This window comes from Artibeus jamaicensis, unplaced genomic scaffold, assembly GCF_021234435.1.
Source record: "Artibeus jamaicensis isolate MK-2021 breed Jamaican fruit bat unplaced genomic scaffold, CSHL_Jam_final contig_851, whole genome shotgun sequence".
In the NCBI taxonomy this organism is placed as follows: Eukaryota; Metazoa; Chordata; class Mammalia; order Chiroptera; family Phyllostomidae; genus Artibeus; species Artibeus jamaicensis.
Window position 1 is genome coordinate 10,285,236 of NW_026521986.1, and position 24,246 is coordinate 10,309,481.

A 24,246-nucleotide genomic window follows, 5' to 3' on the forward strand; every position below is an offset into this window, starting at 1 on the left:
TCTCCCTTGTCCACCAAACAGTCATAACCATGGTGTCCACTTCACACAGATGAAGAGACCAGGCAAGTAAAGCCCTTGGTCTATCACCTGGCACATGTTGCTCAATGAATATTTGCTTTGACTATTATTAGTTTAAAGATGGTTTTAAGGGAGATTTTTTTTTCTCTGCTGGAAGACACTCTCTGTGTACTCTTCACAAACTGCTAGTGCTATTATTATAAACCTTTCCCATCTCTCTCTTAGAGGTGCACCTGGACTTGTAGGAACTATCATGAAGTGATAAGCAAGCAAGCAAACTAATCAAAGGGCGGTGAACCCTGCCTTTGGCCGTCTCTCTAAATTCTATGGTAGCCTCCATTTTTCCAATTTAGCGAGCTTTCTCAATTGTATGGCTTTTATTCTCCATTGAACTTGGTGCAGCCTCTATGGGAGCTGGCTATAGGCATTTCAGAACAGCCTTCAAGGTCTTCCAGAAACAAGTCAACTGCCCCCAAACCACGGCTCCCCCCTCTTTGCAGATGGCTCTGGTCCACATTGCTGCCGTTTCAGGATCCCCAGTGGTGCGAAGTCAGGTTCATCATTCACTCTGCCCCTGGGGAAGCTCCTGCCCTGCCTCTTTGCATCTGGCTTTCAGTCTGATTTATGGCTTCAGTATGTTGGATGGTGGGGGGGGGATCTTAATTTCAAGCCTCTGTTGGAGGTTGCTGCACAAATGTGGTATCAGTCAGAAGCTGTTTTCCTTTGGTTTTGCTCCTTTGTCACCTTTCCTGTGGCATGAAATATGAGGTAGGAAAATGAGGCTGCCCAATTGGAGGCAGCCTGGAGGAATTGTTGAGAAACTCTTATGTGATCCCCTGGCAGGTGCCAGGGCTCCATCCCAGCCAGGGACTCAAGTGAAACCTCTGGGTCATCAAGCCAGGTTCACCCATCGGTTTACATCCCTTCCCTAAGCTGCTTCTCAAGGCTGTTCTGTGGGGTAGCACCAATCAGGTTCAGAATCCCTAGTCTGATGCCTGTCAGCTGTTAAAAACTCCTGTTCCTTTAGCCAAGCAGATTCTGCTTAGCTCTGCTGTGTTTTCACTATGAAAACAACAGTAGGTTTTTCACTTCGCAAATTCAAAACTTTGTTTTGATGGTGAATGGGCTATGCATACCTGTCTTCCCAGACCCTCAGACCCTCATACACTCCTCAGGGAATGTTCCTCTCCTCCCGGGGTGAGAAGCACTTCCCAGCAGTTTTCCTCAGAGTGAGATCATCCTTTCCCAGTTATCTGGCATCCCTCTCGGTCGGGGTCCAGCTGCTTTGCATCTCTGTGCATGACCAGTCTAAACATCTGTGCTGTTCACATGCAGAACATTCACAGGGCCATCATTTCAAAGGGGTTAGCTCCTTTAGAGTTGAATTTCTGTTATTTTGACCATTTGTCCTGCTGGTCAGTGAGTAGCATGAGTCTCCAGGTGGCTGATACTAAATTGCTGGCCCTAGGAATGGTATTTTTGTAAGACGTTCTAAGAACTTCACGACATGCTCGAGACTGTATTCCTGGCATCTTCTCGAAGAGGGAAGTCCCAGGATAATGTTCATGAAAAAAGTAATGAGGTAAACAAACAAATAAATAAGTAGATTAAAAAGCAATTGTACAGGTGTATGACACGATCTCTTTTACTGTAAAAATACAAGTAGGTGCATGCACATGCCTTTGCTTGTGTAGATGCGTAAGGAAAGATCTAGGGAAGGTGGCATTTAACTAATGGGATTATGGGCTTTAAACATTTTCTTTATAACAAGAAAAGAAACCCAATGTTATTTATTTTTAATAATTGCAAGACAAAACACAGCTGAACCACAATAACAAACAAACAAAAACAAGAAAGGGAAGTCAGACAGGTTGACTGGTTCACCAGGTAGGATTTTTAGGTCAGTGGCTGTGGTGTTGGGGGTGGAATATGAGGTGCCCTGAGCTGGCCCTGCCTGGCACAGACCTCCACACACTGCCTCAGCCTGGGCCTGGCTCTGGGGAAAGCACGTGTGGCTGTTCAGACTCATCCACATGTTTCCTGAGGCCACTGAGTGCAGACACCTCCCTGTGGGCCTGTTTCTCTCTCCCATTGGCTGGAAGCAGTGTTATGTAATAGGATCAAGTCTGTCCATTCAGCTTACTTTGGCCAGCTTTGTTGGAGGCCTGGAAGTAGTGGGGTCGGGCCTTAGGTCTGCTCCTCTCGGACGCTGAGCATGGCTCCCCCTGAGACTGGCGGCCTGTGGCTCCCTGCTGTGTCTGGGCTTGGGAGAGTGTCCACACCGGGGCATTCCTGCATCAGCTCATCAGCTGATCAGCTCCCAGGGCTTGCGGAATCAGGCTCTGGCACCCACCTCTCCCAGAGCCAGCAGACAGTGCATCACCAGGAACTGCTCTGAAAACAGGAAATCTATCCCACCCTCAGCACACAGCTGCCTTGTAAAGAGGGTCCCTGCCATCCCTGGCTAGAACCTACTGGGTGCGAATGCTGTTGAGCCCTGGCAGCAGACAAGGCCACAGTGCCTCCTGTGGGCTGGTGTGGGAAACACAGACAAGCCATCAGTTCCTTGGCACTAGGCTGGGTCTTTGCACTGAAGGCAGTGACAATGTCACAGGAGTGATAGCACAGGCTGTGTCTTCTTTTGCAGAGAAAGTCCACTCATGTGACCAGGAGAGGCAGAGTGCCCTGGAAGAGGCCCGGCAGAATCCCCGAGAGGGCATTGTCATCCCAGAGTGCGCCCCTGGGGGGCTGTATAAGCCAGTGCAGTGCCACCAGTCCACCGGCTACTGCTGGTGTGTGCTGGTAGACACGGGGCGCCCGCTGCCTGGGACCTCCACACGGTAAGTCCCCCAAGCCAGTCCTGCCGCTCAGGTGGATCCTGGGGCAACAGCACCAGCTTGCTGTCGGGCTGGCCCCTGGCACCTCCCAGCTTCGCTGTCCTGGATGGTGGGAGTCAAGGCATTAGGAGAATAGTGTTTCCATTCATGGGCGGATAAGGTTCTGATAGAAAGATCCGCATCCTGGATGCTGGGTAACCTTGGAAAAGTAGGTAACCTCTCTGAGCCTCAGTTCACTAATGAGAAGGTTACCACCTTGCCTGAGTCACTAGGTTCTATGGATCAAAAAAGTCCCATGTGCAGACATAGGTGACATTACTATGCTTCAGTGATTGAAAGGACATGCATGGCCCTGGCTGATGTGGCTCAGGTGGTTGGAGCATTGTCCTGTGGACTGAAAGGTCATGGGTTCTATTCCTGGTCAGGGTACATTCCTAGGTTGCAGGTTTGGTCCCTGGTGGGAGTGTGTATGCGAAGGCAGCTAATCAACATTTCTCTCCTTCTCTCTCCCCTTTCCTTGCTCTCTAAAAGCAATGCAAAAATGTACTCCAGCGAGGATTTAAAAAAAAACAACAACAATAAAGAAAGGACTTGCCTAAACCTGTCTCAGTAGGAATGTTGCTGCTGCAGTTGCCTCGTAGTTGCTGGACAGTGCAGGGGGCATTGCACCACCAGCCCTGGGAGCCCTGGGCTTCGTGACAACACAGATCGCTGCTGGCTGTAGTGGCCGAGTCCCCTCCTCACCCACCATCTCTCTCTCTTCCCAGCTATGTGATGCCCAGCTGTGAGAGTGATGCCCGGGCCAAGAGTGCGGAGGTGGATGACCCATTCAAGGACAGGGAGCTGCCAGGTGGGAGATGACGCTGCCCGGCTGCCCGTTGCGCACCTCACTTCTTCTGTCCCCCCCGCCCTCCCTCACACAAAGCTGCCCTCTTCAGGGTCTGTTTCCCCGTCTGTGAGATGGAGCAGGAATCTGGATGGGGCCTCCCAGGAAGGAGGAGCCAGAGCTGGGGGCTCTGCATCCAGCCTGGGATTTATCCCTAATGAGTCCTGTGCCCTTGAGCACGTTCCTCCTCCCCTTAGCTTCTTATCTTTAAAACACAGTTGTTGCAATTCTACAATTCTTTCTCTATCCTATGGTGATTGGGATAATGTTCTAGGCACTGTGAACCCCTTTTCCCAGGGCTGCCAAAAAAGAGATAGCTTATAGGGAGGGGCTGTCCTGGGGGCTTGGGCAGTGTCTGTCACCTGCCCTGCCCAGTGCTTTTGCAATGATCCCTGGTGGCCCAGGAATGTCACTGGGCTGTGATGTAAGACATACAGGCAGGAGGCCCAGGACCTCTAAGTGGCTTCTGTGCTGGGTTACCATTATATATAGTATTCCTTTACTAATGACTTACCAGAAGATTAGCAAATATTGGTGGCTCGCAACACTCTAGTTTTAATTAGCACACACTCAAATCAGGGCACGTGGGTGCTGGGCCCACTTTCCCATTCCACATCAGGACTCCAAAGTGAGAGCTGAACACAGGGTCCTGAGAGTCGGTAGGTTTCCTGGTCAGGTATGTAGAAGCCACCGTTCCAACAATGGAGTCTGGAGGCCAGGGGCCTCCTTCTAGCCATCTCCTCGGTTGAGTGTGAATTGGGGTTCTGCTGTGTGCCAGGCACTGAGTGTCCTCTCATGATCAAGTTGACATGAGGCTCACGTGGTGGGGGAGACAGGGTCCATACACATAAAGGAGTACAAACATACATGAACAGTAGTGATGGGAAGTCTGACGGGACAGAGCAGGGTGCTGTGAGGAGGGCAGGGAGAGTCTACTTCTGAGTCTGAGCTTCTCTGAGAAGGCAGCATCTGACCAGAGACCTGGGGGATTTGCAGAGGAGAGAATGAAAGAGTCACTGCAGGGGAGGGCTATGCAAGGAGTGTTGCGGGCCCATGGGGGCTGGCGGTTATGAATTTACAGGAACACCCATCCATCCAGTTGTGTGGTGGTGCTCACACCAGCCCTACTGAGCTAGATGGGCGTTGACTTGGAAAGGGCATGTCTGTGAGAAGGTTCTTCGTGCTCTGGGTCTGGCTGGAATAGTACAGTGGAGGAAAGAAGAAGAACAAAGGATTTGAGAGCATGTATAAGGGAGATTTGATCATTATTACTGAAGTTGAATGAGAAGTGAAAAAATGGAGGAGGATCTTAGCTAGATAAACTGGTAGGTCTACTTGAATCGACTTTGACCAAAGGGGGTTTTCTCTGTCCCTTGTGCCCCTTCAGCACCTGGTCCTTCCCTGCAGAGACCACTGGATCATGCTATACCAGAACTAGCTTGAGTTCCCCAGTAGACTGTGAACTTCATGAGGATAAGGATCCTATAACCCTGTTCTATCCCTAACATTGAGCATAGTGCCTGAGTTGACACACAGCAAAAATTGATGGAATGAAAAGAAATAGAAAGAATTATTATCCCTCTGGTCTGACGGTCCTATGTGGGCTGCAGGTGGAAGAACTAGGGTTTAGGAGAATCATCTCAGCAGTAAATGATTCCCAATTTGAATTGGTGGGCAAGAAGGACCTGGATAGGTTTAGGAAATGGTGTTCACTGAGGGAACTGTTCACTGGATTATTTACCTGGCATTGGTCTTCAAACCTCACCTTATTTTTCAGGCTGCCCGGAAGGGAAGAAAATGGAATTTATCACAAGCCTCCTGGATGCCCTCACCACTGACATGGTGCAGGCTATTAACTCAGCAGCGCCTACTGGAGGTGGGAGGTGAGAATGTGAGGAAAACTTGGGCCCAGTGGGGAGTGTGGGGCCCCAGATTTTTCAGATACTGTGGAGGCTGGGGCAGGCAGCTGGGGAGGGGTTGGGCAAGGCCAAGGCTAGAAGTCAGTCCTTCTCCTGAGACCACTTTGTCCCACCCTCCACCAACAATTCCCCTGCCCCTCTTCCCTCCCTTTTCTTTGTCTCTTGACTCTAGCTCATAGTTACCAGATTATAGGCAAGTCCAGGGATGTCTAGAAACTTCCACACTTTGGTCTCAGAGGTAGATACGTAGGAAGACTTTGGTCTTCAGTGGCAGGAAGGGGGATGGCATATGATGGAAACAGGGCGAGCAGGGAGGGAGTGCTCTTCTGTTCTAGGGAGGGAGACATGTGAGAATTTCAAGTGGCTCTGGGCAGTGGGATTGGATACTCCCATAGCCAAAGACAACTTGGGAGCTGATATGCTGGCCGAGGCAGTCCTAATATGAAGCCACAATGCATGTGCTCCCCAGTGATCAGCATCTGTGGCACTCACTAATTTGGGCCCATTAGGTCAGTTGGTTGAAGCATGCACACATCCATCTGTTTGCTCAGCACCTATTGAACATGCACAGCATGCTAAGCACTAGGCTAAGGACTGGGATTCCAGGGGCATGAAGCATGTCCCTGCCTTCAAAGAACACAGCCTAGTGGGGATACCAGGCTCTAGACAGATACTGACAGGCTGTGTGGTAGGTGCTAGAACAGAACAGAGCAAGCTTTGCTAACTCAGTCTGGAGGAGTCAGAGAAGGCTTCCTTGAGGCGGTGATAGATGAGCTAAGTTTTGAAGGATAGGTAGGACTTAGCTAGAAAAAGAAGGAAAGCCATTCCAGGAAAAAGGAAAGACCACTGTGACTCCAAGAATGTACATGTCTAAGTTCAATACGGCTGGGTAGAGTGGGTTGGGTAACAGGGAAAAGGCAGGCAGGAGCCAGGTCTGTAAAGGCCTGTGAGGGGTGCTTCCCATTATGGAGGCACAATGGAAGGGATGGGCTGGTGCTCAGGTGCCTGCAGTAGTGCAGCGGAGAAGTACCGTGTGCTTGGCAGGGATGGGCAGCCTGCCTCTGAGCCTATGTGGCTCACCAAGAAGGGGGGCTAGCCCCCACATGCCTGCCCAAAGGCAGAGCTGTCATCAACAAGACAAGGACTGTCACCATGAGGACACCCCCAGGCCTCCAGGCCCAGAGAAGGGCCCAAGTGCAGTGATGTCAATGATGACTAACAGAACTGCAGGTGTGTTCTGGGGCCGGGGGGGGGGGGGGTGAACGAGGATGCAGACCCAGCTGTCAGTGGTTCTGTGTCTGGAGCAGGACAAAGGCAGCCATCCTGAAAACCCAGTTTTATGTCACATCAAGCCCAGTGGGTGCCTTGTGGGTTTCACTCTTGGAAACTGCTTGTCTGGGGTGCTTGCTCTCAGCAACCCTCCAGACCTGGGAGCTCTGGGGCTGGTTTCTGGCCTTGGCTCTGATTTTTCACCCCCCATGGATGGGGCCAGGCCTCCCCCAGCAGAGCACAGCACAAAGTCAGAGAAGATGGAAACAGGGGCTGATGGGTTGGCTGATGGGGACAGCCCAGGGTGCTCAGTGATGAGGTGTCTCAAATAAAGAGGGCTGTGTCCAGATCTCCAAGAAGATGGGCAGGGGGTGATTCTTGAAAAGGTATATTCAGTATTATATACCTTTATGCTATTTTATGCTTAGAATACAAAAAAATGCCTATAGTGTCATACAGAAATGGGTATGAGATAATACTGATGTTTATTAAAAGAGGGGAAAAAGGAAGGGGCATGGGTTTGAAACTCCCACATCTGTGTACTCTCCCCCAAGCCCTGTGAGGGCTGCTGGCTCTGGTCAACCACTCAGGGAGCCGCTTGGTACTTGAACTTCAATGCCAGGGAGACAAGACTTTAAGCTTCATTCCATTAGTTTCCTTGGGAGCCCTGACCCTGAGACCACGTGGTCTCGGTCCAGGCAGGCTGAGGGTGCTGGGAAAGGACTGAGCCTGTGGATCCTGGGCCAGCAGGTAAGGGGCAGGCGGGAGGCCGAGAGCACAAGTGGACCTTATTGCCAGGGACAGTTACGAGTGATGTCTTACCCTCCAATTGTGGGCTAAAGGGATGTTTAAAGAAAATAAAAACTAAGACGCTTATAAACACTTTTAATAGGAAAGGGATAATTTTCTTTCAAAAATCCCCTCTCTTTTAGGTGTCATATAGAATTGGGAGAAGTTTGTAGAAATCTGTTTTTCTAACATGTTTTTGAAGGTTCTCATATAGCTTGATCATGTTTGGTTTGATGAGAATGAAAGCTTTGACCTGCATTTGGCGGTTGTGTTACCTGGAGACTGGTCTTGTAATCAAATGACAGACAAGAGGAACCCAGAAATAGCTGAGAAATCAGGAAAGGGTCAGGGTAAGAAGGAAGAGAAAGAATTGGTTAAACTGGGAGGCAACTGGCCAGGGTGGGCAGGTTTACTGGGTGTGAAGCCCTCCCAGATCCTCCCCATACATTCAGAGGGAGCCCTAACTTGACCGGAACTTGCCCTGCAAGATGGGTTTTCTGGGTTCCTCTCATCCTCCTCTTGTTCCCACCCTTACATGGCAACCATTGGCCCTTCTCAGTTCTTCAAGGCCAATCGCATGCCTGCCCCAGGGCTTCCAGGTCCATTCTCTGTTATCCAGAAGCTATAGGACCCTGGTGATGAAGAAGTGCCATGATTTCTCCATCTTCCTGTACCATGATTTCTCTATCTTCCTCAGCCCCTGCTTGTGCATTTAAATGCCACCTCTCAGACACCACCGGTCTAAAGGAGCTGCCTGGTCACCCTCCATCACAACCTCTCTTTTAAGTCTCAACCTAATACTGACTACTATCTGGTATTTTGCTGTATTGCTCATTCATTGTGTCACACTGCCGGATGAAAATTTCAGTTTCATGAGAGGAGCATTCTCTGCCTTCCTCCCTACTGTATTCCTAGAATTCAGAATAGGGCCCGGCTCATGGTAGGTGCTCAGTAGATATTTGTTAAATAAATGACCAGCTCTAAGGATGGGTGGATAGGTGGAAGGATCACTGGCTGATACAGAGAAATATGTCTTGATAAGCCCTCTTTATCTCGGCACATGTGAGAGCATCAAGGATACCCCATCTGGTCCCTCCTGCATCCTCTCAGGGTCTGGCAGTTAAAGCTGGATATCAGCAAAGGGCAGTGGGAAAGTCCTACTCAGGGACAGTGGGAAGAAGAGCCAGGAAAGATGTTTGGGCAGTGCAGAAAAAATTGTCTTCTCTTCCAACCTACCACCTGGCAGGCATGGAGATTTTAGTCTTGCACCAACTCTTACATCTCTACTCTCCCCTATGTAAGCTCTATGTTGGGTTCTGGGCACACTTGGGAACAAGGGCACACTCCCTGGTCTGGAGGAGCTCCTGAAAGAAGAGATAACTAATCACAAGATTTCACCATAAAGTCATTATCATAATAAAGGCAGATAAAGTGCTCAGACCCTCAGGGGAGGGAGGACATGGGAGAGAAATCTTTACACAGGAGGTGACATTTGAGCCTCCTGTTCACTTATGAGTGGGAAAAATGCCCCAACCTAGATGGACCAGGGGTAAGCACATCCCAGCAGAGAGGCCCCGGGGGTAGTGAGGTATGAACAAGGTAGGGCCTGTGGAAGGAATTGCAAGAAGTATGGTTTACATTTGGGAGGCAGGCTGTGGACAGGCAGGAGATGAGGCTGGAGAGTTGAGCAGAGCCCAGATCACAGTGGGCCTTGTGATTCATGCCAGAGAGGGCAGCAAGGGGTCACATGATTTGATGGGCAGGAAAGGAGCCATTTGGGCAGGGAGGCTACAGCAATTGTTAGAGTGAAAGGTAAGGAAGGGCGGACTAAACCTAGGGGGCAAGGGATGATGTGCTGAAGCTTTAGTAATGAAATCAATAGGATTCAAGACTTTTTAGAGGCAGGAGAAGGAAGAGAGGGAGATGTCTACTTCTTTCAGCTTGCTAGCCTAATTTAGGGGGTAAAGCAGTGCCAGCCAAATCTAAAAGTAGACAAAGTAGAATGGGGTGTCCACGGAAACATCTGTGGCTGGTACATGGAAGGGGGTGGCCTGCTATCATTTCATAGCAGCCTTTCAGAGTGAAGGCTTTTTGCATTATCCCATTGATCCTTCCCACCAGAGCTCCACAAGGCAGAGCTCTCCCTTAGCAGAGGATCAGTCCTCTCATGGCACCCCATTAACATTTATCACTTCTAAAGGAAAGGTTCTGAGACCCGAGCTGGAGGAATCTGCTTGAGCAGGGGAACCCATTCCAGGAGAAAGACAATTGTGAGGAGAGGCGGGATGGGCCACGCGAACCTCCTGGCCCTTTGCGTGGCCCTCTCAAGGAGGGACAGCTTTATTGTAGCTTCCTCCTTCCTCCCCAATAAGTGTGGTTACTTATTGATGGCATTGCAAGGAAGAGGCTGGAATGTGGCTGACTTGGCATTTCCCAGCCCTTTTCCCCTGCACAGCTGGCAGGACTGGACCTGACTCCAGATGCAGCTCAGTTGGTCTGCTTGGTTTGGCTACTGCCTCCAGGCTGGCCCACCTCACCTTCTTTAAAACTGCTTAGGACAGCAGAACTGGGCCCAAGATCTTGGCCGAAGCAAGTTTCCTTGTGGTAAATGGGGCTGGCTCTCCAGCTGTGCATCGCAGCCAAGGCCTGGCGAGGCTCAGGCTACAGAAGCAAAACTGAAAGCACTGCAGAAGGGTGGCACCTGCCACCTTTAAATTTCGAAGAAGGCGCATGGAGGCCAGTCCGAGGGGACTTGGCCTGAGGGGACTCGTGTGTTTCCTTATCCTGGGAGGCAGGAGTCAACAGGACAGCCACTTAACCAGCCCAGAGGCACTGCATTTTATTGTGCCTTTTCCACGGTATCCAAGGAAACGTGGGTGCTCTTCGTGCCCAACGAGCCCTTTTAGTAGAAGCAGAACTTTACTTGTAGGAAGGCCATAGCATGGACCAGCAAATCGATGTTCAGTGGTCTTAATGAACCATTGCACCCTCTAATGTTGGGTCCCCAGCCCTTACTTAAGCAGCTTTGAATTCCAGCAGTCCTGATTTCCAGTGGGTGTTCTGTGTGCACCTGTGAGAGAGTTTCATAGTTTGATGCCAGTATACATCTAGAGCTGGGGGGTGAGGTGCAAATTGTCAAAGCCTCTAAAGGACCCTTTGAGAAAACTACAAGAGTGGGAGATACCAGTAGAGTATAGCTCTAAGGTTGGGGTAAATTTGGGGAGTGTAACTGTGATGGAAAGGGCTCCAGTCAAGACTGTTTGAGAGATTCTTGGAAACTCTAGGGGAGGCCCTCCTGCCCCACCTCATCCACACTCCCTTGGGAAAGCCGTAGCTTCTCCTTGGTTAATGGAGGCCCCTTGTGTCTTCTTTCACGCGTGCCCACTGTTGGTTTGGCTAAACCAGGACTCCCAGTGGACCTCAGTGTTCACTAGATCTAGTATGAAGCTTCGTAGTTTTGGGACTTAAGGCTCTTATGAAACCCAAAGCCTGATTTACATAGTTTTGAACCAGGTGCCTTCTATTGTTTTGTTGGAAATACATAAACTACCCCCAAGTCCTTCCATGTTACTGTCTTTTGTCTCACCCCATCCTCTTCTGGAAGGTTCATGCTTAAACATTCTTCCAGGTCGTGGTAAGAGTCTCCTTCCCACTAGATCAAGGATTCTTTAGCTGAGTCTATGACCTTGGATGAGGTTTAGGGAGTCCATTAAACCCCTAAAATCTGCAGAGTGCTATGTGTGTGTGTGTTTCTAGTGAGAGGGACTATAACTTATTTAGGTCCCCAGAAGGGTCACGATCTCCCAAAGTTAAGAAATGCTTGCTTTAGCATTTGGAGCTTTAGCATTTAGCATTTGGAGCTTGGCCGGGACAAGGTGTTGGGTTCCAAAGTTGGAAGCACTGCCAGCTTCACATGTAGGGCTGGACTCTGTATTTGTGAGATTCTGGAGGTCAAAGCAGTTCAGAGCTGAGAGCCCTATACTAGCTGGGGAAGAGGGAGGAAAGAGGCAGGACCCTCAGGCTCCACAGGGCAGGCTATGAGTTGTGTCAGTGTTAGAAAGGGAAAGAGGCATTTCTGGGAGGAGCCTCAGAGGACCTCTTCTGGACAAGTGTCCTTTGAGCCTCCGGGAGCCAGGTCAGGAGGCAAACAAGGGGAAGCCAGCAGTTGTAAGTCATGGCAGCTCTGGGCTTGAGGTTCTGCTGGGAGTGAGGAAGGCAGGGGCATGGTTCTCTGGACAAAGGAGATAGGGCAGAAGGGGAGAGGCAGAAGAAAGGGAGGGGAAGGGGAAGAAGGGCCAAAGGACAGTAACTCTCAGCATGGGAAGAAACTCTTAGGAGTTGTAAAGGGAGGAGAAGAGAGGCTTCTTGCTGCAAACCTCCCCAAAAGTAGGTGCAGGGGGCCCCATCAGTGGAGGTGCTGAGAGCTGGGCAGGCAGGGGCCCCAGGAACACGTTGGAGGCAGCAGGCCTCTCCTGGCAGGGCGTCCAGGCGGGGTGACCTCATTCCTTCCCGTCTCAGTGACTGAGGCTTTATTATTCCAGCCTCTAGGTAGACATTACGCTATGCTGAGCCTAAAGGTTAGCTGCCTTTGCCTGGGACGCTCATGGTCCCCTGGCCAGAGGGGCCGCCCCCCTATGCCAGCTGCCTTTAGAGAGCCTCTGGTGGGAATAACTGAAACATGTCTCCCAGCCCCCCACACACATACCTCCTCTCCCAGGTTTAGGGGAAGGCAGAGGCAGGCAGAGAGAGCTAACCACCCTCCCTCCTGCACTATGAACATCCTCGTAGAGAATTTTCTGCTGCCTAGCTGGTATTCCCTGCAGGGGCTGGCTTGAAAAATGAATGTGGCAGGTAAAACAGAGAAAGCTTAAAGACACCCAAATACTATGTACTGGCAGAGACAAAAATCTGAGCTCTGCATTAAATACCTCCATGCCTGCTACAAAGGCCTCCTGAGCCTGGCTTCCAGGACAGCCGAAGCTGATTGCCAGTGAGCCCAAGGCAGCCCATTTCCCCATCTTCCCTGGGTTCTCCCTGCATTAAACCCGGTGCAGTGAGGGCCTGCTGGCGGATCCACTAATTGTGATCTCTTGGAATCTGTCCAGGGTGCCCGAGGGGCCTGTCCGAGACTGCAGTCCACCTAACGAGGACTGGGTGCTTAGCAGGCTATTTTCTTTTTTTGTAGTGAAACTTCTTTTTCCCTGAATGTTGAGGTCACTTGGGTGTAGGAAGAGGAGGGAATTTGGTGGCTTGTTCATAGGGGAGGGGTAGCGATGGTCCCTTCCCTTCTGGAAAACTCAGCAAACCCCAGGGAAGAACCCCGAGAGACTGGCAACCGTCTTGCATACTCTTCTTGGTGAGTACAGCTACAGAATGTGCTGGCAGGCCCAGAACCCCTGAGCTAGGATCCCTTTGGGACACGGAGACCCTCTGTCCTCTTTCTGACACATGGTGGTGATGCTGTCTGTCCCAGTGCCCTGTAGACTAAGTATCTGGATGCATGGAACTCCCAAGCTCAGTCTTATGCCCCTAGCAAGGAAAAGCTGCCAGGAACTTGAACGCAAAGGCCTGGACCCCTTTCACTCAGGACCAGTTCTGGGGGGCAGGAGACATGGGATTCCTGTGGCTTTGTCCTTCTGGTCAGAGATCTCAGCCTCCCCTCTGTAATACACTCATCATTGGCTTTAAAAGTTTTGAGGGTCAGCTGGCACCCTGAGTCCTGTTGGGGAGAAGATGGGGCATAGTAAACAAAGTGGTAGGTAAGCTTGAGTACAGTCATACATGTAGACACTGCCACTGAATGGTTACCACGTGTACGCAGACCATTGGAAATGGTCATTGCGGTGCATCCAGACCCCAGGAAGCTTTCATGGCTACTCTAGTTCAGCACTTTCCAGAACCCCTGGGGGGTTCTAATAAACACGTGGTGTCCTGGGCCCACCCCAGCCCTCCTGACTTAAAACCTCTCTCTGGAGAGACTCGCCTCGAGCAGGTCTAGGACTTGCCAGTTTTAGAATCTGTCTCTGTGTCCATTCTAACTGCCTTCTTCTCTCAGTTCCTGCTGTACTTGGTACCCAACAGTGATGGACCATGGGAGCATCACAGTTCACACTGAACTGTCACTGTCTGGTTTCATGTTTTGGCTTTGTGTCGTGAGACAGTGAGCAGCTTGAGGCAAGGGGCTCCATCTCTCCCTTCAGAAGCCCTCCCAGGGCCTGTCCTAGTTCTGGGCTGTGGTGCACACTCAGAGCACACTTTCCCATAGTCACATTCATTTGCACATGCATGTTCATGTGTGAAGAACAGCTTGTCTGGCAGGGAACACTAGGCCACGAGGAGGACAATTTAGACCCAATCTGGTTTTCTGAGGTGAGTTAAATCCAAACAATATGTCTTGAATGCCCATCTTGTACAAGGACATTCCTGGCTATGGTAGAAGGTGAGGCAGAATCATGCCATAAGAGGTACCCAGTGAACTTCCATCATTTAGGCTGGAGACTCAGGTTGGAGAGGAGAGCTTGATTATGCTATGCCAAGCGAGTCTGGGAGGCCTTTGGCCAGAGGAGCCATTTCTACCTGGCTGCCCACCTGAGGGCCCTGGCACCTGACTGAGGGAGAGAGTCACGGGTGAAGGGTTTCTGCAGCATCCTGAGCTGTGTCTCTGGGTGGGGGTGTCTGCCTGTGGCCCAGGTTCTCAGAGCCGGACCCCAGCCACACCCTGGAGGAGCGAGTGGTGCACTGGTACTTCGGCCAGCTGGACAGCAACAGCAGCAATGACATCAACAAGCGGGAGATGAAGCCCTTCAAGCGCTACGTGAAGAAGAAAGCCAAGCCCAAGAAATGTGCCCGGCGGTTCACTGACTACTGCGACCTGAACAAGGACAAGGTCATCTCGCTGCCCGAACTGAAGGGCTGCCTGGGTGTGAGCAAAGAAGGTGAGTGCTTGCCTTGGTGATTCCCACCTTCCAGTACTTGTCCCTCCTGGCAGAGGCACCAAGGGCCTCCCGGGTAGATGGGATCCCAGGGACTCATTTGTTTGGCTGTTTCCTGGGAGCATGTTATATTTTGTGCTAGATGCCTGTATACTGGAGGAATCGAAGTGTTTACATGCATCGTGATAAGTGCTATGAGAGTGTATTAGGATAGGCCAGAGGAAGACCCACACATGTAAGGGCTCAGCACAGTAGAGATCTGTCTGCCTTGCTCACATCATAGTTCAGCCTGATTTCAGGTCATGGTGCATGTGTGTGTGAGTGTGGTGTGGCTTGCAGGGAAGAGAAGGAGTGTAGATTGCCCTGTACAGCCACTCTGAGATCCAGGCTAAGAATGACTCTGCCATCCCTATCATGGGGTTTCCAAGGTTGCCGTGGGGGCCACCTGCATCCCCAGTCAGCCTGCAGCAAAGCGCGGAGCCATGCATGTAGGGGGGTTCATGGGCCAGCCTGGAAGCAATGCATGTCACCTCTCATGTTTCACTGGCCAGAACTCAGTCACTGATCCACACCCAGCAGTAAGGGAGGCTGGGAGCCCAGGAGGAGGAGGGGAGGATGGATTCTGGCCAACATCTAGTTATCTCTGCCACAGGCAAACAAGTACTAGAGTACTGCAGGGACATATGTAAGGGCGCCTACATCAGTGTGGGGACAGATGGCCTTGGAGAATTTCTTGGAGTGACTGGTGTGTAAGTTAGGGGTCAGCAATCCCTGGCCATGAGCCCAGTCTAGTCCATGGCCTGTTTTTGTGTGGTCTGTGAGCAAAGATGACTTTTGTATTTTTGAAAGGACGTAATTTTTTCAAAAGATGAAGAAAAACCAGAGACAATACATGGTGAGCTGTATTGTCTAAACAATATCCACAAAGCCTAAACTATTTGCTATCAAGTCCTTTACAGGTAGGTTTGCCAACCCCAGTCTAAACCGGCACCTGAGTAAGGAGTAGGCATTGGCAAAGCAGACAGGTCAGAGGAGGGAGAGGAAGAGTGACAATGCCACAGTGAGGAGACAGAGTTTGAGGGGAACTGGAAGATGTGTGACTTGGGTGCACTGAGGGGGCCAGAGAGGGGAGGTGGCAGGAAGCAAGGTGACCTTCAACTTTGTAAGGTTAGTGGGGAGCTGTTGAAGGGGCTGAGTCCGAGAAACTAGAGATCAGTTTTGCTTAAAAAAAAAAATTACTCGGCTGTAGTGTGGGAAACTGAATAGAGGTAAGTGAGGGCATGGAGCCCAGTAGGAGACTGTGGCGTCGTGAAGGCAGGACGCGAAGGTAGCCCATGTCAGGAAGGGGACGCAGGGGTGTAGAGGAGTGGGGGGACTGGAGAGGGGCAGCACTTGGTGACTGGGTGGAGCTGGGGATGGAGGCTGTTTGGGCAATGGGATGGGGGGGTCCCTTCACTGAGATGGGCAGTGTGGAGGAAGAGCGGAGCGGGTATGGGGTTGGGGTAATGTCTGTGGTGGGGACATGTCGGGCGGGATGCACTCCAAGGATGAGTGGGTCTGTAGAGCCAGCAGAGGGGCTGGGCTGAAGATGCTGGTTTGGGTGGTGCTGACTCACCTAAAACAGAAATTTTGGGAGAGCTGAGGTTGCCGAGGAGGAGACCTCAGGGCTTTCCCTAGTTCTGATCCGTGGTGGACAGTATGAGCCCAGGGGACAGCATGAGCAGTCGCTGGGTTGCCACCGGTACCCAGTCCCAGGAACTGCCCCTTCCCTCTCTGGGTTTCAGCCCCAGTTCTAGGTTGAGTGACCTTATCACTCTGGGCACTCCCATCTGACAAGGAAGCCACTCTGTGTCTCCACAGTACTTTGAGTCCCCAAGAGACAGTGAAATGTCATGGTTCAGACCCTGCCTCTGCCGCAGACTAGCTCCTTTCACCATCCATGCACTACTCAACCACGTGGGCTTCAGTCTCTTTATCTGTAGAATGGGAGTAATCATAGCATCTACCCCGTAGGGCCATAGTGCTGATTCAGTGAGACTGTGAGTGGCAGCATTTACCATAGTGCCTGAGACATTCGAAGAGCTCAGTAGAATCGCAATATTACTCTTTTTCTTCAGAAGATTATTGCCTCTGTCAGCAGGGCTTATCACACTGCATTGCATTTGACTTTTCTGTTTCCCCCTTGAAGCCATAGACTGTGCCTTTAGATCCCCACCCTCTAGCCCAGTGCTCGGCACCTAGCAGCCGCCCACTAGAACCTTGTCAGATGGGTGAATGAATGGGTGAGAGGTTGCCCCTTGCGTGGACATGGCGCTTCAACACACTGGGAGTCTGCACTCATTTCACAGAGCACAGGCAGAGGCCAATGTTGGGGAGAGACCACCTGGTGGGATTACAGACCTCAGGCTCCCCAGGGGTGGACTTCTGGGCTGAGCAGGGGTGCACTTCCCAAGGTCTGGAGCGACTCTGCCCTCGGTCCCCTGCCCATGCTGGTGGTTCTGGTCCCCCCAGCACACAGGTTTAGGGAGGCACAGTGCAGTGACCTCAGGTCTACGGAGCTCAGGGAGGCTTCCTACTTCGCACTGAAGCCTCCCTGGGCGCCAGGTGCCTGCCAATCCCTGCTGGTGCCCAGGGCCTGAAGGCCTCCAGTTTTTCCTTTTACTATTTCTGCAATCTTTGGCAAGTTATCCAAACTCTGAGCCTCAGTTTCCTCGTGCAAAATGGGGATGATATTATCTACTTCATACATTTGGTGAGAAGATCTAACAAAATGGTACATGTGAAGGACTTAGCTCAACATCTGGTTCGTGGTGAATGTACAAAAGCAAATTAGTAGCAATGGAGGAACACACCCAGGGGCTGGAAGCAGCTTCCCTCAGTTACTGTGCTCTGGGAGCTGCACAAAGCCACTTGGGTAGATGGTTGGAGGGAAAAGAGCCCATGCCTTGGTCATCTGGTGTCATGTGGTGCCCTCTGGTGGGCAGAGCGGGGCTTGCATGCCAGATGGGGAGGTGGAGTGGGTGGGGGAAGGAGGGACACAGTATTGAGAGTGAATATAGCATTGGGTCTGCAGGATGGAATTTCTTAGAAGTGACTCCTGAACATGTGTATTTTTAGCAACCAGACTCCTCACTGGGAGCTGAATTCTCTGTAGCATATAAAGGCCAGACATTCTGAGAGCCGGACCTCTTTCTTAACTGGTCCTTTATCGGGATTACTGTCACCATCCTGTGAGACAGGCAGGGCGGAGACTGGTTTCTCCATTTTTGAAAAATGGCGCCTTCCCCCTTGGATTGCCGAGGACGCCTCCTGCTCTGGGGTCAGGCCTGTTTTCCCTGCTGCCCTCCCCAGTGGCTGGGGCACAGTTCTGGAAGCAGAGAGCCACCTCCAAGTTCGCTTCACCACGTAAAAGCTGTGCCAACTCCAAGTCTCATTTGGTCACCCTAGTATGGGGATAATTGGGTTCTTTTATATAAGTATCACGTACACTTGCTGCAAGGAGTTCATTACCTGACTTAGGGGCAGGGATCAGTGCAGCGAGCCCTCACAAGGGAGAGCTGGTCACTGCTGGCTGCTCGTGTTCTTCCCAAGTCTCAGCATGGAGGGCAGGGCTGCGCAAGACTCCTGTTTACAGGTGTAGGTCACTCTGCTCACCACCGGAGAGGCAGCTGCCACCAGAGCAGATGAAAGACGGCTCTGCCACCTCCCACCTGCCCGTCTCTCCGTTTGTTTGCTTGTCTGTAAAATTGATGTTCCCATGTCTGCCCCACGCCCCAGCCCACCCCATGTTTTCTCTCTCCTCAGGTCTTCAGGAAGGTTAGCATAACTGGGGGCACAGAGCCTATGGGTTCACTGACCCATGGGTGGGTGTGAATTCCATACCACTCCACGCTCCACAGAGCCCTTTTTCCACCTGCATGAAATCAGTCACTCCTCAAGGCAATCCTGTGAGAGAGGAAGATCAGAAGCAGCAGGGCTATGCCCTAAATTCATCTATAGACCGACCCAGAGGGTGATGAGCATGTACAAAGTCACATGGACCCCAGGGGTCACAGGAGCTAGTCCAGCTTCTGCTGTGCCTGCCTCCTAGCTCCCCACTCCTCCCGTAGGAGACCTGGGCCCAGCAGAAGCCTCTTTGTGGGGCAGAATGGGTGTTAGCAGAACACACCTTGAACCCTAGTTAAGTCACTCAACTGCTCTGAGCCTCGGTTTCCAGAGTTGTCAAGTAAAGGGGTTAGGCCAGACGGTCACCGAGATTCTTCCCCCCTGTGATGTTCTGCAGCTTGGAGAACCAGGACCCAAGAAGGGTATGCAAATGTCCACCAACACCCAAGCTCTTCTCAGCTCATAGGGGAGTGGATTCCAAACAGGTACCCCAGTGGGGTCCTAGCCTTCTGGAAAGGAGACTTGGTTCAATGGTGTTGGCTGGCAATGGGATCACTCAGGCGGAGCTGGGCCACCAGCACCCACAGGACAGGAAGCACAACTGTGCTACCTCTGGCTCTTTCCCAAGTCTGTTCTTCATTCCAGGGCTCAGAGGCAGCAGGGACCTAGGTATAGAAGAAGCCGTACCAATTCTCAGGGTCAAGGCCACTTGAGTGTCATATATTCCTATTTGTTGCAAGTGGTAGTCTTGGCAGCTTCCCCCAAGGAAAACGAACAGGCACAAACCCATTCAGTAAGCTGCCTTCTTTCTGGGGCCTGCTGTATGGACCCCTCATGCAGCTTTGGATGCTGCAGCGGGAATGGAGAGATTGGCCGAGTAACATAGCCTCCCATTTTATTATTTGTTGTTGTTGTTGTTGAGGATGCAAGAGGAAGATTGGTTAGTACTGTGAGAATCTCACCATCCCCACCTGTAAACAAGCACCTGTCATTTCTGCCAGCCCCAGGTGGAAAGGTTGGCATCCAGGAGAAGTGTGGTTTGTACAGAGGGCACAAGCCCAGGGTCCTTACTGGGCAAAGCCTAGTTCTCCGGAATGACAAATGTGTGCCCATTGCCATGGTGATGCCTCCTAGTGGCAAAGGATGGGCTGAGAACATGGGCTTATCTGTAAGTCTAGGCTGGCTGTGTCCTGCCTGACCCCACATGGAGCAGCAGATGGAAATGGCTGCTCTTCTTGGGAAACTGATCAATGTGGTTGGATTTCTCATACACCCAAGTCTAATTTTTTCTTGTTCATAACTCCCCTTCTCAGCAGGACGCCTCGTCTAAGGAGCAGAGAATCGAAGGGCAGGTGGAGAGGCCAGGGAGGCAGGACGGGTCATCAGACACCTGACCCTCGACACTGCCACGGCCCAGCCACAGCCCCGCCACATCCCATGTAACATGAGTGGTACCCACCATGTTTGCACTTTTAATAACTCCTATGTGTGTGTTCTCTTTTCTGTTTCATTTGTAAACACCAATACCTAATACCACAGTGGAAAAGGAAAGGGAAGAAAGACTGTTTATTCTCTCTCTTATTGTAAGATTTTGGATCTGCTACTGACAACTTTTAGGTTGGGAGGTGGGTGTTGTGGGACTGAGAAGAAAGAGATTTATATACTGTATATAAATATATATGTAAATTGTATAGTTCATTTGTACAGGTGTTGGCATTGCTGTTTGTTTGTCCCCCCCCCCTCCCTGCTCTGGGTGTTTGGAGCTCTGGACACATGGCCCAGGTTTAGGCTTAATGCCCAGCCCACTTGCACGTGGTGGTGTGGAAATGGCCCCCGGTGGTGTGCACATGGACGGGAGCCCTGGGATTATACTGCAGGCTCCCTCAGTCCTTTCCAGTGGGCCGAGGGGAGTGCACCGTGCCCTAGCTGTCAAGATTGGTGAGCCACTTCGTGGCCGGCCCTTTCAGGAGGGGATTGGGTTGGGGGAGGGATGGGAGCTGCCTCTGCAAGGGGGGGGACATTTAGCTCAGACACACATTCTCCCTGTTTTCCAGACCCCCAGGTGGCCAGAGATCCGTAGGTAGACCAGGATCCTAGTGACCCACAGTACACGTGTCCTTGGAGCATTTGCATTAGGTCAGTTGAAATCTTTTCACCCACATTTAGTACCTACTCTGTGTAAAACATGAGAGGGGAGGCAGAGAGGAAAAAGGCAGAGGGTGGGGGCTTCTATGTAGATGTTCAATATTTAAGCAGCAGAAGGAAGAGGACAGAAAGTGTCATTGGTGAGTGCAGCACCCACCCAAAGGAAGTCTCCTGCCCTGCAGACCCACAGCCTAGGCCTCTGAGACCCAGCCCCCCTGCAAGGCCGTTGGGTCAGACTGGGTTTTTACCTCCACTTCCAATCCCACACCCCCTACCCCCGCCATCCCCAGTGGTCAGCACAAGCCCGAGGGAGGAGTGGGGTCCATCACCTTGTTGGCAACTGAATGGTTCTCTTTTTTAACCCAATACTGAGGTTCTTTCTGTTTCCTCAAATGCTTTTAAGGGCTCCCAGGCATGAGGCCAATTCCAGAGCCTCCTGGAAGTGCAGGGACAACAACCCAGATGGGGCAAGTGCAGGCCTAGCTGTCCCCAGACTTTTTACCAGGGTTCCTGCGGGGACTTCCCAGCCTTTGGTGCAGACGTGCAGCTTCCTTTGCCCAGGTGACCCATGCACATTCAGACAGAGAGCAAGCGTCACTTAGCACCACTTCCCATGAGCAGCCATGGCAGCAGTGAGGGAGGGCGGGTACCCCAGGACTGGTGCCCTTGTTGGATTGCTCTTGGGAATCTGGCCTCTCCTTGTATCCCAGCCCAGCATTCCCATAAGTGCACCCACCTGGCAGGCTGTGGGCCCCACCTGTGTTTGGAATGCTTTGGCATCGTAAGCCAGCCTCCCCCAAGGCCTTGGGGGAGGGCCCCTCGGGGGGAATACGGCCTTTTTGGAATATGGTCTGAAGGTTCCGGCTGTCCAGGCGAAAGTCCTAGAGCTTGCCTCGGGGATGACTGGAGGCCCCATCCCAACACGGGAAGGAGGAAAGGGAGCCCTCACCCATTAGCCTGGCCCGGAGGACTCGGTGTGCTGGAGCTGGATGGACCGTCCAGGAGACCCGTCCCCTGCTCCGGCCTGGAGGAAACCTGTCAACACAGACAAGGCTCTCCCTGTAGAAACCTGAGTCTCCCTCAGTCTTCTTCTTTCTCACCTGTGTGTAGGCTGTTTGTGGTTTCCTTTGTGAGGGGGAGGGACACTATTAGTAGCTTGTTTTATGAGAAATAAAAATGAGTAAACCTTGGTGGCTGTTGCCTCTTTCTTCAGGCGGCTTCCTCTGATGGCGGGCTTCATTTCCTAGAAGGTCTGGGTGTTTTCCCTGGCCCGGGTGCCCTCCACTCTGATCCTAGGAAGTCCTGGCTGCTGGTGGCACTGCACTTTGCTGTGAGGACATTGACTAGTCCTCTCCCCCTTGCCTATGATCTGTGTGTCCTCTTTGTAATTCTCCCTCAACCCACACAGCCGTTTCCTCCAAACCATCCTGCAATGTAGGGAGTGTCACTGGCAGCACTGGGGGGAAGCCCATTCTGTGGCTTCAGGCTGGTGGGAGTGGGCACATTGGCCACAGCAATGCTCTAGACAGGGAACAGACCCCCAGTGTGATTCATGCCAGCTGTGTCCTATCGTCGTAGGGACATATTCAGACGGAGGCAGCTGGTCTGGGTCTCAGGGCTGGAGGACTTCAGGTGAGGGCTGGCAGAGAAGACGACGTTCTAGATTCTTTCCGGGGCTCCAGCAGCTTTTCCTCCCGCCCCCTCTCTGCTCACAGCTTTCCCAGGAACGGCTTCCTCTCTGCGTTCTGAGAACCTCCTCCACGTTCCTGTTCCTTTTGTTGCGCTCTGCATGCTTGTCATTTGCTAGTGAGCAGGTGGTATTTCCCCTTGAAAAAGTCTCTCCCAATCCTTTCTTTAGCTATGCTTTCTTGGGAAAGGATCTAAGCCTTTGAATGTGGTCACACGGGTCCTTCCTCCTCCAGTGTGACACTGTGTTGGCTATGTCACAGGCCCTGTCATATTTATCACTCACCACAGCCCAGGGAGACAGGCTCCCCGTTCACACAGGTGGATTCAGACTCCGGAGTTTAGTGCCTTGGTGGTTGCATGCACCCAGCTGCTAAAGGCAGACTTTCCTGACTCCAGGCCCAGAGCTCCGCCCACTCCCCCAGCAGCCTCCCTTGAGGGGCTAGAGCATCAACCTTCTTACCTGCCCAGCCCTGACTCCAGCTGCTTGCCTTCAGCTGTGAGTGCATCTTCCCCACTCTGAGCAGTTTAGTCTTCTTAAGAGCCATTGGTTTGCAGAGGACTGTCGTCAACTTTAGGGATTTGGGGGAAAAGAAATAAGGGAGGCATTTGCCTATGCAGGACCCCACTGGGAGACTTGGGGATGACCTGGCCTCCTGTAGAGACCAGCCTGGTGTGGGAAGGAGGCGGGTCTGAGCTCACACTTGACTGTGAGCCCCATTTAGCTTTCCACTGCTTTCTCAAAAAACAAAACACTACCAACCAAACAAGCAAAACCTGGTTTCTCCACAGCAGGACCACGAGCCAAGGAAAAGTAAAAGGCCATCCTGTTTCTTCCTTCACCAAGAAGCTCCAGCACCAAGTGCAGCCTCTGTGGGGAGGGGGAAACCTGGCATTGTCAGCCAGGGAGTCACAAGGTCACTGCTGCTGGGCCAGCCATCTCTTCAGGGCCCCTCTGGTGCTGCCAGAGGAGGGGGCTCCAGGCTGGTACCCCCCTCCTCCGTTCCCTAGGGGATCAGGGTGGGATGGGAAGCTCGCAGCACCAACTCCCTTGTAGAAAAACCCCAGAGAGAGCTGGGCTGGTCATCCGGTCATTTCTTCCCAAGTTCCTGAATAACCCACCAGGCCACAAGTGTGCCCACGGAGGAGGCCAGTTTTCCCAGGCACTCTGACCCTCTGCTCTGTGGTATTATTAGGCTTTTTCCCTGAGTATAGGTGTGGACAAACAAAACATTTCCTTTTTCATGTAGTGCCACCAAATCAAGCCCTTAATTCTAGGGCTTGGGTCACTGCACCCCTTCATGTGACTCATGAATTGATATGGCCAAGGGTTGTGACCTTGGTTATATGCCCACCTACTAAAAGCCTGTGTAACCCAGGTATCTCTCGTAATTTCTCGTCAACTCTAGGCGAGCACCCTGACACTAGCCAGCACCTCATCAGCACAGCCACAGACCTCCCGTCTTCACCCTCCTTCTTCCTTTAACCTGATGAAGCTTACTTTGCTTGGAGGCAGCTGGTCTGGGTCTCAGGGCTGGAGGACTTCAGGTGAGGGCTGGCAGAGAAGACGAGGCTCGAGATTCTCTCCGGGGCTCCAGCAGCTTTTCCTCCCGTCCCCCTCTCTGCTCACAGCTTTCCCAGGAACGGCTTCCTCTCTGCGTTCTGAGAACCTCCTCCACGTTCCTGTTCCTTTTGTTGCGCTCTGCATGCTTATCATTTGCTAGTGAGCAGGTGGTATTTCCCCTTGAAAAAGTCTCTTCCAATCCTTCCTAGCCAGAGCCTTGACTGCAGCTAATGGTCCACGGTCCTGCAGGTGGCACCCCAACCCAGGCAACCCTAATCGATCACACGTGATGGTGAAAGGGCACCGGATACTTGGA

General features: G+C 51.9%; 1 protein-coding gene across 3 annotated transcripts in view; it reads left to right on the top strand.

The window, feature by feature from the left end:
- The window catches only part of SMOC1 (SPARC related modular calcium binding 1), a 136,080-nt gene extending 114,210 nt beyond the window's left edge, over positions 1-21,870 (top strand). For 2 of the 3 annotated variants that reach the window (XM_037127255.2, XM_037127270.2), the window contains exons 8-12: positions 2,666-2,858; positions 3,623-3,705; positions 5,519-5,624; positions 14,409-14,653; positions 19,849-21,870. In XM_037127255.2, coding sequence (XP_036983150.1) covers positions 2,666-2,858; positions 3,623-3,705; positions 5,519-5,624; positions 14,409-14,653; positions 19,849-19,865 — 644 coding nt within the window. In that variant the 3' untranslated portion in view covers positions 19,866-21,870. The remainder of the gene's footprint in view (positions 1-2,665; positions 2,859-3,622; positions 3,706-5,518; positions 5,625-14,408; positions 14,654-19,848) is intronic. The other variant, XM_037127264.2, reaches the window with a different exon arrangement.
- The last annotated feature ends 2,376 nt before the right edge of the window (positions 21,871-24,246 follow it).